At 39.3% G+C, this 15,271-nt stretch overlaps 1 protein-coding gene across 1 annotated transcript; it reads right to left on the bottom strand.

The window, feature by feature from the left end:
- Nucleotides 1-4,022: 4,022 nt before the first annotated feature.
- FCER1A (Fc epsilon receptor Ia) lies at nucleotides 4,023-14,969 on the bottom strand (the record flags this gene model as incomplete). The annotated part of the gene is made up of 5 exons (XM_079726128.1): nucleotides 14,912-14,969; nucleotides 14,476-14,496; nucleotides 7,456-7,710; nucleotides 5,684-5,941; nucleotides 4,023-4,210 (listed from the first exon to the last, which is right to left on the bottom strand). The coding sequence occupies exons 1-5, from the start codon at nucleotides 14,964-14,966 to the stop codon at nucleotides 4,023-4,025; spliced, it is 777 nt and encodes a 258-aa protein (XP_079582254.1). The 5' UTR covers nucleotides 14,967-14,969.
- Between the last annotated feature and the right edge of the window lie 302 nt (nucleotides 14,970-15,271).

Genomic DNA, 15,271 nt, shown 5'->3' with positions numbered 1-15,271 from the left:
AACAGTTCAGTGCTTTTCACATCTCCAATGCAGGAGTGAAAGAGGATGGAGGCTGGAAGAAGCCAAGCAAAATCATAGTTCCTTTTGCAGGGTAGACCTAAATCTTTGAAATAGTGTTATAAATGTAAGCACTTTAACTACAACTTCTGAAATTATTTATTAATGAGCAGAAATCTGAAGCTTGACTTAATGAAAAAATTTTCCAGTAAGTTCCTAAGCTGTCAGAAGTTAATCTTCAGAAATTTCTTCTTAGATACTCCCAACTTAAAACCTGAGGTAAAAAACAGCATTTCATGTTTGAGCATCACAGAAGGTGAAGGTATATGCCCTGGTCCTCTCTCCCTCATCCTTCCACTTCACTCTGGCCTTCTATACTGAAGAGCAGGTATAACCTGAGTTTCGAACCCAGTTCTTGCAGTCTTCAGAATACAGCTGATCCCATGGGATGATGCTGCAGAGGCAAGATATCACTTGTAAGAGTGTCATGAAGTTAGCTGGGTGCTGAAGATAGGATAAGCCAGTGGAAATTAACAAATCTTCTAAGTCAAGTTAACATGTCTTGCTTTGCCAAGAAACACTGGCATGTGCTATCTGACCAGAGATAAAAGATATCTTTGCCTTTGTGACCAGATTTCTAGAAATGATAGGGTCAGTTTATTTCTGTTAGGGTAGTCGAGGATAGCCAAAAACCAGTTAAAAAAAATTTTTTTTTTGAGTTGTGTTCTGCTTAGTCTAGATAAAGCTGTTAGGTAAAGGTCTGATGACCAGTGTCAGTTTCTGATAAGGCACAAGATAGGGACTTGGGCTTGGTAACTAACTGTCCAGGGCTGGGTAGACAACTTAAGGCAAGGAGACAATACTACTCTCTGAGTTTCTCTGGGCACCCAGGCTGGCGAGTACCTCTGCCATTCTCATCATAAATCTCCCATCTCTGACTTCAAGGAGATGCTCTTGTTGTCCCATTTCCCATTTAATGAGAAGAGAGAAAGAGCAGAGCTTTTCTTCAGGTACTCAATTTCCCAAAATACAAGGTGTATCTTTTGTCTGAGTTTCCACTCTTGAGGTAGCCAAGGAAATTTGTCTTCCATTGGCCATTAGTAGGGAGCTACCAACTTGATTTTCAAAAACCAATCCTAATTATTGGGAGTTTGTGACATTTTGTAGCAGACAATTTGGAACAGCAATCATGGGAAAGAAATTTGCTCTATGGACTGGCCTAGACCAATCTGGTAAGATATTGGAGGTAACAGAGGAAGCCCCAAGGGTGGAGCTGGGGTGAATTATTTCTATACTAATCATTTGTATAACATCCATACTTCCTCTCTGGTACAGACAGACTTTATGTATATTAAAATGAAAAGCACCTTTATAAATGCCATATTTTGGGGGTCCACAAAATACTCAAGACCTCACTGTGTGTTCCATATTCCCTATGGACAGATGTATGAATATCAGGAAGAAAATATGTGGAAATAAATGGTAGACATAAGTTTGATATGAACCTGAAATTTAGATACAAAGGAGAGACCAGTGTGTAGAGGATGAAGGAGAAATTCACACCGGAGCTTTTTTGGGAATGTGTTCTGAGCCTTTGTGCTGGAGAGTCACCACGTAGAACTGGGTTCCCACATAATGAAGGACAAAATGGGCTCAAAGGGAGCTTAGAGACCACCTAGTCCAAACGCCCCTTGTTACAAAGAAGAAATGGAATCTCAGAGACTGGCGAGAACTTGCCCCAGTCACACAGCTGGTTAACAACAGCTTGAACTTCCAGGTTTGTGCTCTGTCCATAGCCCTTGCAAGCTGGGAGTGAGGATGAAAATGGAGGTGAAAGTGAATTGGAGGTAAAGTGAAAAAGTGAAAATAGAGGTAAAAGTCACTCAGAGACTCAGAACATCCCTCAGAAGATGTATCTGAAGCTTATAAAGCCTCGACTTTCTATCCATGTTCAGTCTCTCTCAATTCTTAACTCCGGGTCACTTGGCCTCAGACCAAATAAAGGAGGAAGTAACTTGCTCTCTAGCCTGATGCATAGCTGTGTGTTAAACACTTTGAGACAAGATGTTGTTAATGAATGTTCTGTAAGACTGTGGTCTCAAGGCTATAACTTCTAACAGACCTCCTGTCTTTCCTTAAAGGTAGGGAAGTGTCCAGGAACAACACCAAGGAGCTTCCTGTAGGGACTTTTCCTGGCCTATGGTTGCAGGAAAAATCTCTTCTCCACTCACCAGGCTTCTTTACACAAAGCCAAGTGCCAAGGCCTTTCCCTGAGAATCTGGTCATTTCCTATCTCTCTGAAATGATTTTTTAAAAAGGGACAGTGTTAAGGAGGTTCATACCAGTCTTGGGGCTCAGGGTGGGCTGCCCCTAAATATGCCACAATGACATATTGATTATTTTGAATTAAAGTTACTTAAGAATCAGGGATGGATGGATTGGGAGTTTGGGATTAGCAGATGCAAACTCATATATATAGAATGGATAAACAACAAGGTCCTGCTGTGTAGCACAGGGAACTATATTCAATATCCTGTGATAAACCATAATGGAAAAGCATATGAAAAAGGATATATCCTCATATTTTTTCATATTCTTTTCCATGTATATTTCTGTCTTCCTGAAAGTAGGAGATAAATCTCGCACATAAGAGGTATACTCCTTGCATCTGGAGGTAGAAGGACACCCTTATTGCCAGAGAGAGGGAATTCGGGGCTTAGGAGCCTATATAAACAAACTTGTTACTTATTTTATTTACCACCTCCAGCCCAAACTCTGTTTAGATTCTTCACGAATTGAGCACACCAATCCTAACCTTCTTTGTCCTGTCAATTCCTCTCAAATGTATCACTTCTTTATCTAAAAAGTATAAAAGCTGCCTACTTTGACGACTTTTTAGATCCCATTTCTATGAGACATTAATTAAAAAGTATTTATTTTTCTCTTGCTAATTTGTCTTGTGTAAATTTTATTATTAGTTCAGCCACAAAAACTCAAGAGAGGTCAAGGGGAAAATTTCCCCCACCTCAACATCAAATACCAATAAATATATTTTTAAAAGCTTTAATAATTATTCTCTGCTTTATGGCCCCAAACATCCTTCGGAGAAAATGGGCCTTGTCAGTCTCATGGATATTTACAAATTTTCCCCCTAATTCACTTCTTCCTTATGTTACGTTATTAATTGTTCGAAAACACAGGTAAACTAAAGGTGCTCTGATCCTCCGTTGCCTGTTGTGAACTCTTGGTCAGCACTTGCCTCTCCTCCCTAATGCTTACCCCAGGCCCCCACTATAACTGTCTCCATAAGCAGAGGTGGGGTGTGGGTGGGAGAGCAAAGATTGTGTCTTTGACTGAGATCTTATTCAGTCCTGGACTGTTTTCAGAGTGAGAGTTATGATTATTATTTGCTAGAATTTCGCTAAGATGCTTAACAGGTGCTGTAAGAGGGTATACAAGATTTAAATTGGGGAGATATTGGAGGAGTGAAACAATCACAGGGAAATCTTAGACTGAGCCTCATCCCCAGAGACCTACGGCTCAAGCCTGCCCCAGGTTCTGCCAAGAACTAGAAGTAAGTTGAAGAGAGAGCATAAAAATGATCAACTTCATCAGCATCCTACCATGTCTTCTCATTTCTAGCTCAGACTTACAATGGAGAAAACATTAGAAAAGAGAACATTTCTAATCTAGAACTTCATGGTTCTTGCCTCTAGAAGCAGAAAAGAAATTAGCAAGCCTCAAATACTTATGAACGTCATGTTACGTGGTTTCATACTTCTTTTATTCAAGTTGTACGTCTCTTTTAATACTAATAAATGAATCTATTCATTCTTTTACTTATTTAAATGATGTTTATTGAGCACTTACTATTACATGCCACTTGACCAGTTTTGATTGGCTTAATGAAGCAGTTCTGTAAAGCTTTGAGCACTTGGTACCTTGTGAGCTGTGTTTAACAATTAAGAAGCAATTGCTAATGCCAGAAAGAAATTGCTATTGCAGATGTTTCTTGAGCAGTAACATCAGTTATTTGGGGGTTCTGGTCTGGGCTGTGGGTCCATAAGTTTGTTGCGTTTCCTGGTTCTCTTAATCTTCAAGAGAAATGTGAACTGCTGCTGGGTCGAGATAAACAACCCTGTGTCCACGACAAACAGAATCTTCACCAACAATGGGATAAGAAATTGTAGCCAGAAATATTTGCTTTGGGGAGCTGGAGTGGAATCGAGATGCAACAAGAAACATAACTCATATTAGAAACTGAAAAATGAGTTTAAGGGTGTCATCCTCCCTAAGAGAAGGACCCAACATGGTCTTCCATTTTCTAGCATGATATGCCATACAGGAGCAAAGAGAAAACACTCATGAGTTTGGGTTCCTCAGTCTATGCTCCCTGGAACCCTAGGGAGTCCTGAGTATTTCCCCCACAGCCCCTGTCTAATGGTTTGTCTAGCCAGTATGCCCAAGGGGAAAGGTCATAGGAAAGATGACCACTTCCTTGGAGCTGACAAGACCAACATCCACATATGATTCAGAGGTGGAAAGGAGACAGAATGAGGGCAGCGGGTCACCAGTGCCTTATTTCTCAATCAATCAATCAGTCAGCATTTATTGCATGTCTGTTGGGTGAAATGAAAATATTGGACTAGATCATATTTAAGTTGCCTTCCAATTCCACTGTTTTGTGATTCCATTACTCTATTTGCAAAGTACTGATTTTTTGTGATTGCTCTAGAATTATAGAACCCTAGAATATTACAGCCAGAAATTACTTACAAATCACTTATACTGATGGCTCTCAACACTGGCTGCATATTACCATTACCTGAAGGAGATTTTAAATACTGGTGCCCAGGCCTCATTCCAAACCAATTAAATCAGAATCTCAAGGGATGATATACAGACACCATTTTTTTTTTTAATTCCCCAAGTGATTCTAGTGGAGTCTAGTCCAAATCCTTTATTTTACAGATAAGGGTACTAGAAGCCCAGCAACAATAAAATAACAGGTCTCAAATTAGTTAACAGAGAGCAACCATTAGAGCTTAATTCTGGCTTCTGGTCTCATGCTTTTTAAGATATTAGCATGAGCAAATTCCACCAAGCAAAAGTTTGATTTCTTCATTGCAAGGCAAATATTTCAAAGGCTCACTTTTTTATATGAAGTTTGAAAAGAGCAGCCTTTTTCATTGGCTAGAGAGGCAGCCCACTTGCCTATTCTTTCCTCATCAAGCCCTCTCTCTCATCTCCTAATTCACAGGCACACAGCCTCTTGACTTGTTGGTTTCCTTTCCCATGCCTCCTAGGCTAGAATAAACTCTTCAAGCTCTTTATAGCTTTTGTTCCTTCAACTTTGAAACTCTATTTCAATTTGATGAATATAAGTTTCTCCCCAGGAGCAACAGATGACTTTGCTTGGCTAGTATTTAACAATTCATTTCACAAATATTACATTTAATATTTATAAAAATTCCATGTAAGCAGGTATCACTGTTGCCATTGAACAAGTAAGGAATCTAAGACAGACTGAGGGATACACTCTACCCCTGGTCCCCTCATTGCAAGTCTAATAGACTTTCCAAGGAATCACAGCTGCCCCCATTCTACAGCTGCTATCACTTTAGGCTCAAATGTTCTTTCTCCTTTCCCCTGCTATGGACTCCTTCCTTTTCCTTCACCAACTTACCTTTTATTATTTTAATGCTGAGGTGATTAGAAGTATAGCGTATCTGCTGAATTGTGCCCATGCAGTAATATGTGCCATTGTCCCCTGTTGTGGTGCTGGTAATGGAGATGTTGTGGTTCTCATACCAGTACTTAAGGGCTTTGTCATCCTTGAAGTAAGTCACCTTGTAGACATTCAGATTCCTCCAGCCGTGGCACCTGAGGAAGAGGGGCTCACCCTCCAACACCATCTCAGCAGAGGCCTGAAGGAGCAGCCAGTCTGAAGAGCATTTGTTATGTCATTTATTCAACAATGATAGATAAAATTAATAATAAATAAAAATAAAATAAAAATAGATAAAAGAGGTCATGCAGAGAGTGTGTGTCAGAAACCTTTATCATTAACCCATTTCTTGGCTCATAAGGTCAATAAAAAGGAAACACAAAATAATGCTTACAGACTGTCTCCTCTATTGATAAATCCTCTCTCCTCCTGAAAAATAATTTTGGGACCACAACATCGCTGACCTTTCTAATGAGCCCACCCATAGAAGGTCTGAAACCCATTATCCCACTCAGCTCCATTGTTGCATTTAGTCACTAAGGGGGAAATAAACCCACTCTGCCTGGGGAGTCTTAGCCTAGGAGAGTGTCTGTTTTGTCCTCTCTAACCTTATAGGTACTTCCCAGTTCTATTAGTCACAGTTAGCCCCTGACTTCTTCAGAACATGTATCACACTTTTAATTAGTTATTTGTGTAATTACTGAATGGATGTCCTTTTCCTCATTGGGCTCTATACTTCAGAGGTCTGGGGAATGTCTGTTCCTTACATCATATTTCCAGTGCCTAACATAATACCTAGGAGTTGGTAGGTTCTTAACAATCGTTGGTCAATAATGAGTCAGTAAAATATAAGAGTCAGGTTGCATGGCTAATGTCATTTTAAGAATTGAAAAGCATTCACCAAAGGAGACTTTTCAATGGAAATGTGGTTAGGTTGCACAAGCATATTTTATTTAGGAGCAATCCTTGAGGACTTTTCTAGAATCTACTCCAAAGAAATAAAGAAGATATTTTACACTGCTTTAGTTTCTATTTGGAATTTGTACACAACTGTTGAAACACCTCTTTTTACTCGAGAAAAATACAAAGTATGTTTATGCTTTAAAATATTTTTTTATTTAAAAATATAAAGCAAAATATAGCAATGAGCTAGTCATGCAAATGAAATCATTGCTTTGTTCATTCAACAGTTACGGACTAACCCACATGTGCCTGAGCATGCTGAACTAATTGTTGACAGTAGGAGAGTGATAAAGATGAAGCAAACATAAGATTTGTTCTTAAGTAAAAGCAGAGGACATGAGGAATGTACAGAGATATCTTTCAAAATGAAGAGTGCAACTTAATACTGAGGTTGTGATACATGGAAATTGCAGAGCAAATCTTTAAATCAATCTTTTGATCCTATTTAACATATACATCTCTTTGCAATGTTCACATATCCAATGTGCCATTTGACCATAAAACATGCATCTGCACCTATGTAGAAAAGATAGTCAGAAGTGAAATTGAGTAGAGGAGTAACACTGGGAGATTGCCAGAATCTTGAAAGAAGACAGAATGGCTGACAGAAGGAGTAGAAGTAGAAGAAGAGAGATGGACAGGTCTGGTTAGAGACCCTGAGTCCCAGCTTGGTGCCCTAAGTCTTGGAATAACTTGCTTTCTCCCCATCCTCAGATGGGCCATTCCTCACATGAGAGAACTGATATTTCCATAACCTTGGAACTTACCACTGATGACATCTAGGTACACAGGTTCACTCATGAAAACTCCTTTGCTTTGACATCTATATTCCCCACTGTCCTGGATGCTTGCATTCATGATGTTGAAACGTGAAGTTTTTACTTCCAAAGAGTTATTGTTGTGGGTCCACAAAGTGGAGTTATCTTCAAGGGCATTGTTCCCTCTACATGTAAGAGTCACATTCTCTCCTCTAAATATTCTGTTCCATGGGGGATTCAAGGATATCTTAGGTTCCCAGATGGCTTTGAGAAGAGCAGATTGTGGAAAGAGATATAGAAGGGGGAAAAATATCATTGAAAACTGTATAGCCTCCAAAGTACAGACATACCAATAGTAAGACAATCAATGGTCAGTCTACCCTTACTTATACCATTGGTGATAAGAAACTGTCCTGATTCCTAGGATTAAAGGAAGGAGAAAAGGGTGTTGTGGCCTCACAGAGCTCCCAACATAGGGAGAAACATAAGACACAAATGCAGGATATTTAAAAACAAACAAATTTACTATGTGCTGTAGGATAGCTCCCTCTAATTCTCTAAATTTCAGTTCCAATATCTGTAAATGAGGACTGCAGTCTCTTCAGGCAGAGATTATGTCTGTGATGTTCAACCATAACTCAGCACAGTGACTATTACATAGTAAGTGTTCATTAAATATTTATTGAGTTGATGAATGAGTGAATAATGGATGAATTAAGGTATTGGACTAGATGAAATACATGATCTCTCCTAGCTCTAAATTTTTATGACTATTTAATTGTGAGTGAATATGGAATTAAAAATATATGTCAATTCTGGATGGTAGTGAGAAGCACCAAGAGGATCAGTCTTAAAAGGCTTTCAGGGACAAAGAGATGTGGTACAAATTTGAACAGAAACTTCAGAAGCAGCCAGGTGGTGATGAGGAAGAGATCATGCTGCTGAAAGACTTGGATTCAAGGGACTTATGTTACAATCCAGTCCTTTGTTAGCTGTGTAACCTCCAGCAAATGACTTAATATGAGTTTCAGCATCCTCAATTATAAAATGGCAATAATAATAACAGTGATGTTGGTGTAAGAATTGAACGAGGACTACAAGCTCTTTGGTGGGGTTAATAGTGGAGGCTGGGAGTGCTCACGCTAAGGAGTGCATCCCAGAACTTCTGCTGCCAGTGTCCTTGTCCCTGTGGTAAGCCACAGCCACCATCCACCCCACCGCCACCAAGCCCCCTGCAGGAGACCCTCCAACACAAGCAGAGCAGAAGCAAGAAGAACTACAATACTGAAGCCTGTGGAACAAAAACCACATTCACAGAAAGGTAGACAAAATGAAAAGGCAGAGGACTATTTACTAGATGAAGGAACAAGATAAAACCCCAGAAAAACAACTAAATGAAGTGGAGGTAGGCAACCTTCCAGAAAAAGAATTCAGAATTATGATGGTGAAGATGATCCAGGACCTCAGAAAAAGAATGGAGGCAAAGATCGAGAACATACAAGAAATGTTTAACAAAGACCTAGAAGAATGAAAGAACAACCAAACAGAGATCAACAATATAATAACTGAAATGAAAAATGCACTAGAAAGAATCAATAGCAGAATAACTGAGGCAGAAGAACGGATAAGTGACCTGAAGACAGAATGGTGGAATTCACTGCTTTGGAACAGAATAAAGAAAAAAGAATGAAAAGAAGTGAAGACAGCTTAAGAGACTTCTGTGACAACATTAAATGCACCAACATCCTCACTATAGGGGTCCCAGAAGGAGAAGAGGGAGAAAAAGAGCCGAGAAAATATTTGAAGAGATTATAGTTGAAAAATTCCCTAACATGGGAAAGGAAATAGCCACCTAAGTCCAGGAAGTGCAGAGAGTCCCAGGCAGGATAAACCCAAGGAGAAACACACCAAGACATATAGTAATCAAATTGACAAAAATTAAAGAAAAGGAAAAATTATTAAAAGCAACAAGGGAAAAAAAACAAATACAAGAGAACTCTCATAAGGTTAACAGCTGATTTCTCAGCAGAAACTCTACAAGCCAGAAGTGAGTGGCATGATATATTTAAAGTGATGAAAGGGAAGAATCTATAACCAAGATTATTCTACCTGGCAAGGATCTCATTCAGATCCGATGGAGAAATCAAAAGCTTTTCAGACAAGCAAAAGCTAAGATCATTCAGCACCACCAAACCAGCTTTATAAAAATGCTAAGGGAAGTTCTCTAAGTGGGAAACACAAGAGAAGAAAAGGACTTACAAAAACAAACCCAAAACAAATAAGAAAATGGTCATAGGAGCATACATATCAATAACTACCTTAAATGTGAATGGATTAAATGCTCCAACCAAAAGACACAGGCTTGCTGAATGGATACAAAAACAAGATACATATATATGCTGTCTACAGGAGACCCACTTCAGACCTAAGGACACATACAGACTGAAAGTGAGGAGATGGAAAAAGATACTCCAAGCAAATGGAAGTCATAAGAAAGCTGGAGTAGCAATATTCATATCAGATAAAGTAGACTTTAACATAAAGAATATTACAAGAGACAAGGAAGGACACTAAATAATGATCAAGGGATCAATCCAAGAAGAAGATATAACAATTACATATGCACCCAACATAGGAGCACCTCAATAAATAAGGCAATTTTAACAGCTATAGAAGAGGAAATCAACAGTAACACAGAAATAGTGGAGGATTTTAACACCTCACACCAATGAACAGATTATTCAAACAGAAATATAATAAGGAAACACAAGCTTAAAATGACACAATAGGCCAGATAGATTTAATTGACATTTATAGGACACTCCATCCTAAAAGAGCAGATTACACTTTCTTCTCAAGTTCACACAACACATTCTCCAGGATAGATCACCTCTTGGGTAACAAATCAAGCCTTGGTAACCTTAAGAAAGCTGGAATCATATCAAGCATCTTTTCCAACCACAATGCTATGGGATTAGAAATGAATTACAGGGGAAAAAATGTAAAAAACACAAACACATGGAGGCTAAACAATATGTTACTAAATAACCAAGAGATCACTGAAGAAATGAAAGAGGAAGTCAAAAAATACCTAGAGAGAAATGAAAATGAAAACGTGATGATCCAAAACCTATGGGATGCGCAAAAGCAGTTCTAAGTGGGAAGTTTATAGCAATACAATCCTACCTCAAGAAACAAGAAAAATCTCAAATAAACAATCTAACCTTACACCTAAAGGATCTAAGAAAAGAAAAAAACAAAACCCCAAAGTTAGCAGAAGGAAAGAAATCATAAATATCAGAGCAGAAATAAATGGAATGGAAAGAAAACAATAGCAAAGATCAATAAAACTAAAAGCTGATTCTTTGAGAAGACAAACAAAATTGATAAACCTTTAGCCAGACTCATCAAATAAAAGAGGGAGAGGAATCAAATCAATAAAATTAGAAATGAAAAGGAGAAGTTACAACAGACACTGCAGAAATATGAAGCATCATAAGATACTACTACAAGCAACTCTATGCCAAAAAAATGGACAACCTATAAGAAATGGACAAATTCTTAGAAAGCTATAACCTTCCAAGGTTGAACCAGGAAGAAATAAAAAATATGAACAGACCAATCACAAGTAATGAAATTGAAACTGATTTAAAATCTTCCAACAAGGCTTCCCTGGTGGCGCAGTGGTTGAGAGTCTGCCTGCCGATGCAGGGGACACGGGTTCATGCCCCAGTCCGGGAAGATCCCACATGCCGCAGAGTGGCTGGGCCTATGAGCCATGGCCACTGAGCCTGCGTGTCCAGAGCCTGTGCTCCGCAATGGGAGAGGCCACAACAGTGAGAGGCCCGCGTACCGAAAAAAAATAAATAAATAAAATAAATCTTCCAACAAACAAAAGTCCAGGACCAGATGGATTCACAGGTGAATTTGATCAAACATTTAGAGAAGAGCTAACTCCCATCCTCCTCAAACGTTTCCAAAACATTGCAGAGGAAGGAACACTCCCAAACTCATTTTATGAGGCCACAATCACCCTGATACCAAAACCAGACAAGACACTACAAATAAAGAAAATTACAGACCCATATCACTGATGAATATAGATGCAAAAATCCTCAACAAAATACTAGTAACAGAATCCAACAACACATTAAAAAAGATCATACACCATGATCAAGTGGGACTTATCCCAGGGATGCAAGGATTCTTCAATATATGCAAATCAATCAATGTGATACACCATATTAACAAATTGAAGAATAAAAAACATATGATCATCTCAATAGATGCAGAAAAAGCTTTTGACACAATTCAACACTGAAGTATGATAAAAACTCCCCAGAAAGTGGGATAGGGGGAAAGAACCTCAACATAATAAAGGCCATATACAGCAAACTCGCAGCAAACATCATTCTCAATGTTGAAAAAAGTGACAGCATTTCCTCTAAGATCAGGAATGAGACAAGGATATCCACTCTCGCCACTCTTATTCAACATAGTTTTGGAAGTCCTAGCCATGGCAATCAGAGAAGAAGAAGAAGTAAAAGGAATCCAAATTGGAAAAGAAGTAAAGCTGTCATTGTTTGTGGATAACATGATACTATACATAGATAACCCTAAAGATGCCACCAGAAAACAACTAGAACTAATCAATGAATTTGGTAAAGTTGCAGAATACAAAATCAATGGGCAGAAATCTCTTGCAGTCCTATACAATAACAATGAAGGATCAGAAAGAGAAATTAAGGAAAAAATCCCATTCACCATTGCAACAAAAAGAATAAAATACCTAGGAATAAACCTTCCTAAGGAGACAAAATACCTGTATGCAGAAAACTATAAGACACAGATGAAAGAAATCATAGATGATAAAAACAGAATGAGAGATATACTATGTTCTTGGATTGGAAGAATAAATATTGTGAAAATGACTATACTACCCAAAGCAATCTACAGATCCAATGCAATCCGTATCAAATTACCAATGGCATTTTTTACAGAACTAAACCAAGAAAGTCTTAAAATTTGTATGGAGACACAAAAGACCCTGAATAGCCAAAGCAATCTTGAGAAATAAAAACAGAGCTGGAGGAATCAGGCTCCCTGACTTCGGACTATACTACAAAACTACAGTAATTGAGACAATATGGTACTGGCACCAAACAGAAATATAGATCAATGGAACAGGATAGAAAGCCCTGAGATAAACCTATGCACCTATGGTCAACTAATCTATGACAAAGGAGGCAAGAATATACAATGGTGAAAAGACAGTCTCTTCAATAAGTGGTGCTGGGAGAACTGGACAGCTAAATGTAAAAGAATGAAATTAGAACACTCCCTAACACCATACAGAAAAATAAATTCAAAGTGGATTAAAGACCTACATGTAAGACCGGACACCATAAAACTCTTAGAGGAAAGCATAGGAAGGACACTCTTTGACATAAATCATAGTAAGATCTTTTTTATCCACATCCTAGAGTGATGGAAATAAAAACAAAAATGAATAAATGGGACCTAATTAAACTTAAAAGCTTTTGCACAACAAAGGAAACTATAAACAAGACAAAAAGACAACCCTCAGAATGGGAGTAAATATTTGCAAATGAATCAACGGACAAAGGATTAATCTCCAATATATACAAACAGCTCATGCATCTGATATGATAATAAAAAAACCCAATCAAAAAATGGGCAGAAGACCTAAATAGACATTTCTCCAAAGAAGACATACAGATGGCCAAGAGGCACATGAAAAGCTGATCAACATCACTAATTATTAGAGAAATGCAAATCAAAACTACAATGAGGTATCAACTCACACCAGTTAGAAGGAGCATCATCAGAAAATCTACAAACAACAAATGCTGGAATGGGTGCAGAATAAAGGGAACCCTCTTGCACTGTTGGTGGGAATGTAAATTGATACAGCCACTATAGGGAACAGTATGGAGGTTCCCTAATAAACTAAAAATAGAATTACCGTATGACACAGCAATCCCACTACTTGGCATATACCCAGAGAAAAGCATAATTCAAAAAGACACATGGGGGCTTCCCTGGTGGCGCAGTGGTTGAGAGTCTGCCTGCCGATGCAGGGGACACGGGTTCATGCCCTGGTCCGGGAAGATCCCACATGCCGCTGAGTGGCTAGGCCCATGAGCAATGGCTACTGAGCCTGTGCATCCAGAGCCTGCACATCCGGATTCTGTGCTCCACAACGGGAGAGGCCACAACAATGAAATGCCCGTGTACCACAAAAACAAACAAACAAACAAAAAGCACATGCACCCCAATGTTCATTGCAGCACTATTTACAATAGCCAGGTCATGGAAGCAGCCTAAATGCCCATCGACAGACGAATGGATAATGAAGATGTGGTACACATATACAATGGAATATTACTCAGCCATAAAATGGAGTGAAGTTGGGCCATTTGTAGAGATGCGGATGGACCTAGAGACTGTCATACAGAGTAAGTCAGAAAGAGAAAAACAAATATCGTATATTAACGCATATATATGGAATCTAGAAAACTGGTACAGATGAACTGGTTTGCAAGGCAGAAATAGAATCACAGATGTAGAGAACAAACGTATGGACACAAAGGGGGGAAGGGGGGGGGTGGGGGGTTGTAGGATGAATTGAGAGATTGGGATTGACATATATACACTAATATGTATAAAATAGGTAACTAATAAGAAACTGCTGTATAAAAAAATAAATTAAAAAAAAAGAACGAGTTTACATGATAGTGGCTGGAGGAGGCGCTGAGACACTTAGATGCTCAACAGACATGACTGTTGGCATTAAAGAGGAAAGGGTGACTTGAGAGAATGAAGTGGCATGTGGGAAACTTTTGAATGGGGGAAAAAAGGAAGATTGTGCAAGGTGGAAGCGGGTTGGACAGGGAAGAGCAGATTAATAATCATTAGAAAATAGATGATGGGATGAAGGGAAAGAGTGAAGGGAGGGCAAGCCCCAGACACATTGAAATGCTGAGGGAACAAGGACAGAGGACTCACCTGCTGATATGCCATCTGGAGCTGCAAAACGTCCAGAGAGGATATGTTAGTGTCTATCCCCAGCCTTCTGGACACCTAAAGACTGGGATCTGGAAATGGTGATGAGGTTTACATCCACGAAGTTTTAAGGGCCAACCATCTTTCCAGGAATCTGACTCAGGGAAGGAAGGAGCTTCTGTCTTTCCTCCCTTGACCTCTGGAAGATGCCAGCATGATAGCAAGGATGAGACTTTCAGTCCAGCTTCCCCCTTAGGTGGTGTTCAGCCCCACTTCCTCTGCTATCCAGCTTGCCTTCCCTACAGAATCCCTGGGAAATTCCCCACGGTTTGCACATAGCCTAGAAAAAGTCACCAGTAAAATGATCAACTTTCCCACACCAGCTGCTTCCCCAATCCATTTTGGCCCCTGAAGGGGCCAGTAACTGATTTCTACTTACAGAAGAGCAGCAGAGCTATCCACAGCAGGGTAGGGGTTCCCATGGCAGTAGGCATTTCCTCTGTGGCTGCCAGTGCCAACTGGCCTGGAGTGACCTAGGGCCTTAGAGTAAGCTTGAAACTAAAAAGGAGAAGGAAATGTTCTCTGTTTCATATCTCATTAACCCATCAGCTGCACCTAGGTTTGCTTCCTTCTGTGGAGATAATATTCAGGGTGGTGCCTAATAGGGCAATTTTGTATTTACCCCCATACTGCACTCTCCATCCCACCTCCGTGTACACATCTGGAATCTAGTGGTAAAGAGGCATAGAGCTAGGCACACAGGCACAGAGCTTTCTTAAACTGTCTGTCAATGTACAGC

This window comes from Hyperoodon ampullatus (genome assembly GCF_949752795.1).
Source record: "Hyperoodon ampullatus genome assembly, chromosome: 2".
In the NCBI taxonomy this organism is placed as follows: domain Eukaryota; kingdom Metazoa; phylum Chordata; class Mammalia; order Artiodactyla; family Ziphiidae; genus Hyperoodon; species Hyperoodon ampullatus.
This window is presented reverse-complemented; position numbering and strand designations above follow the sequence as displayed.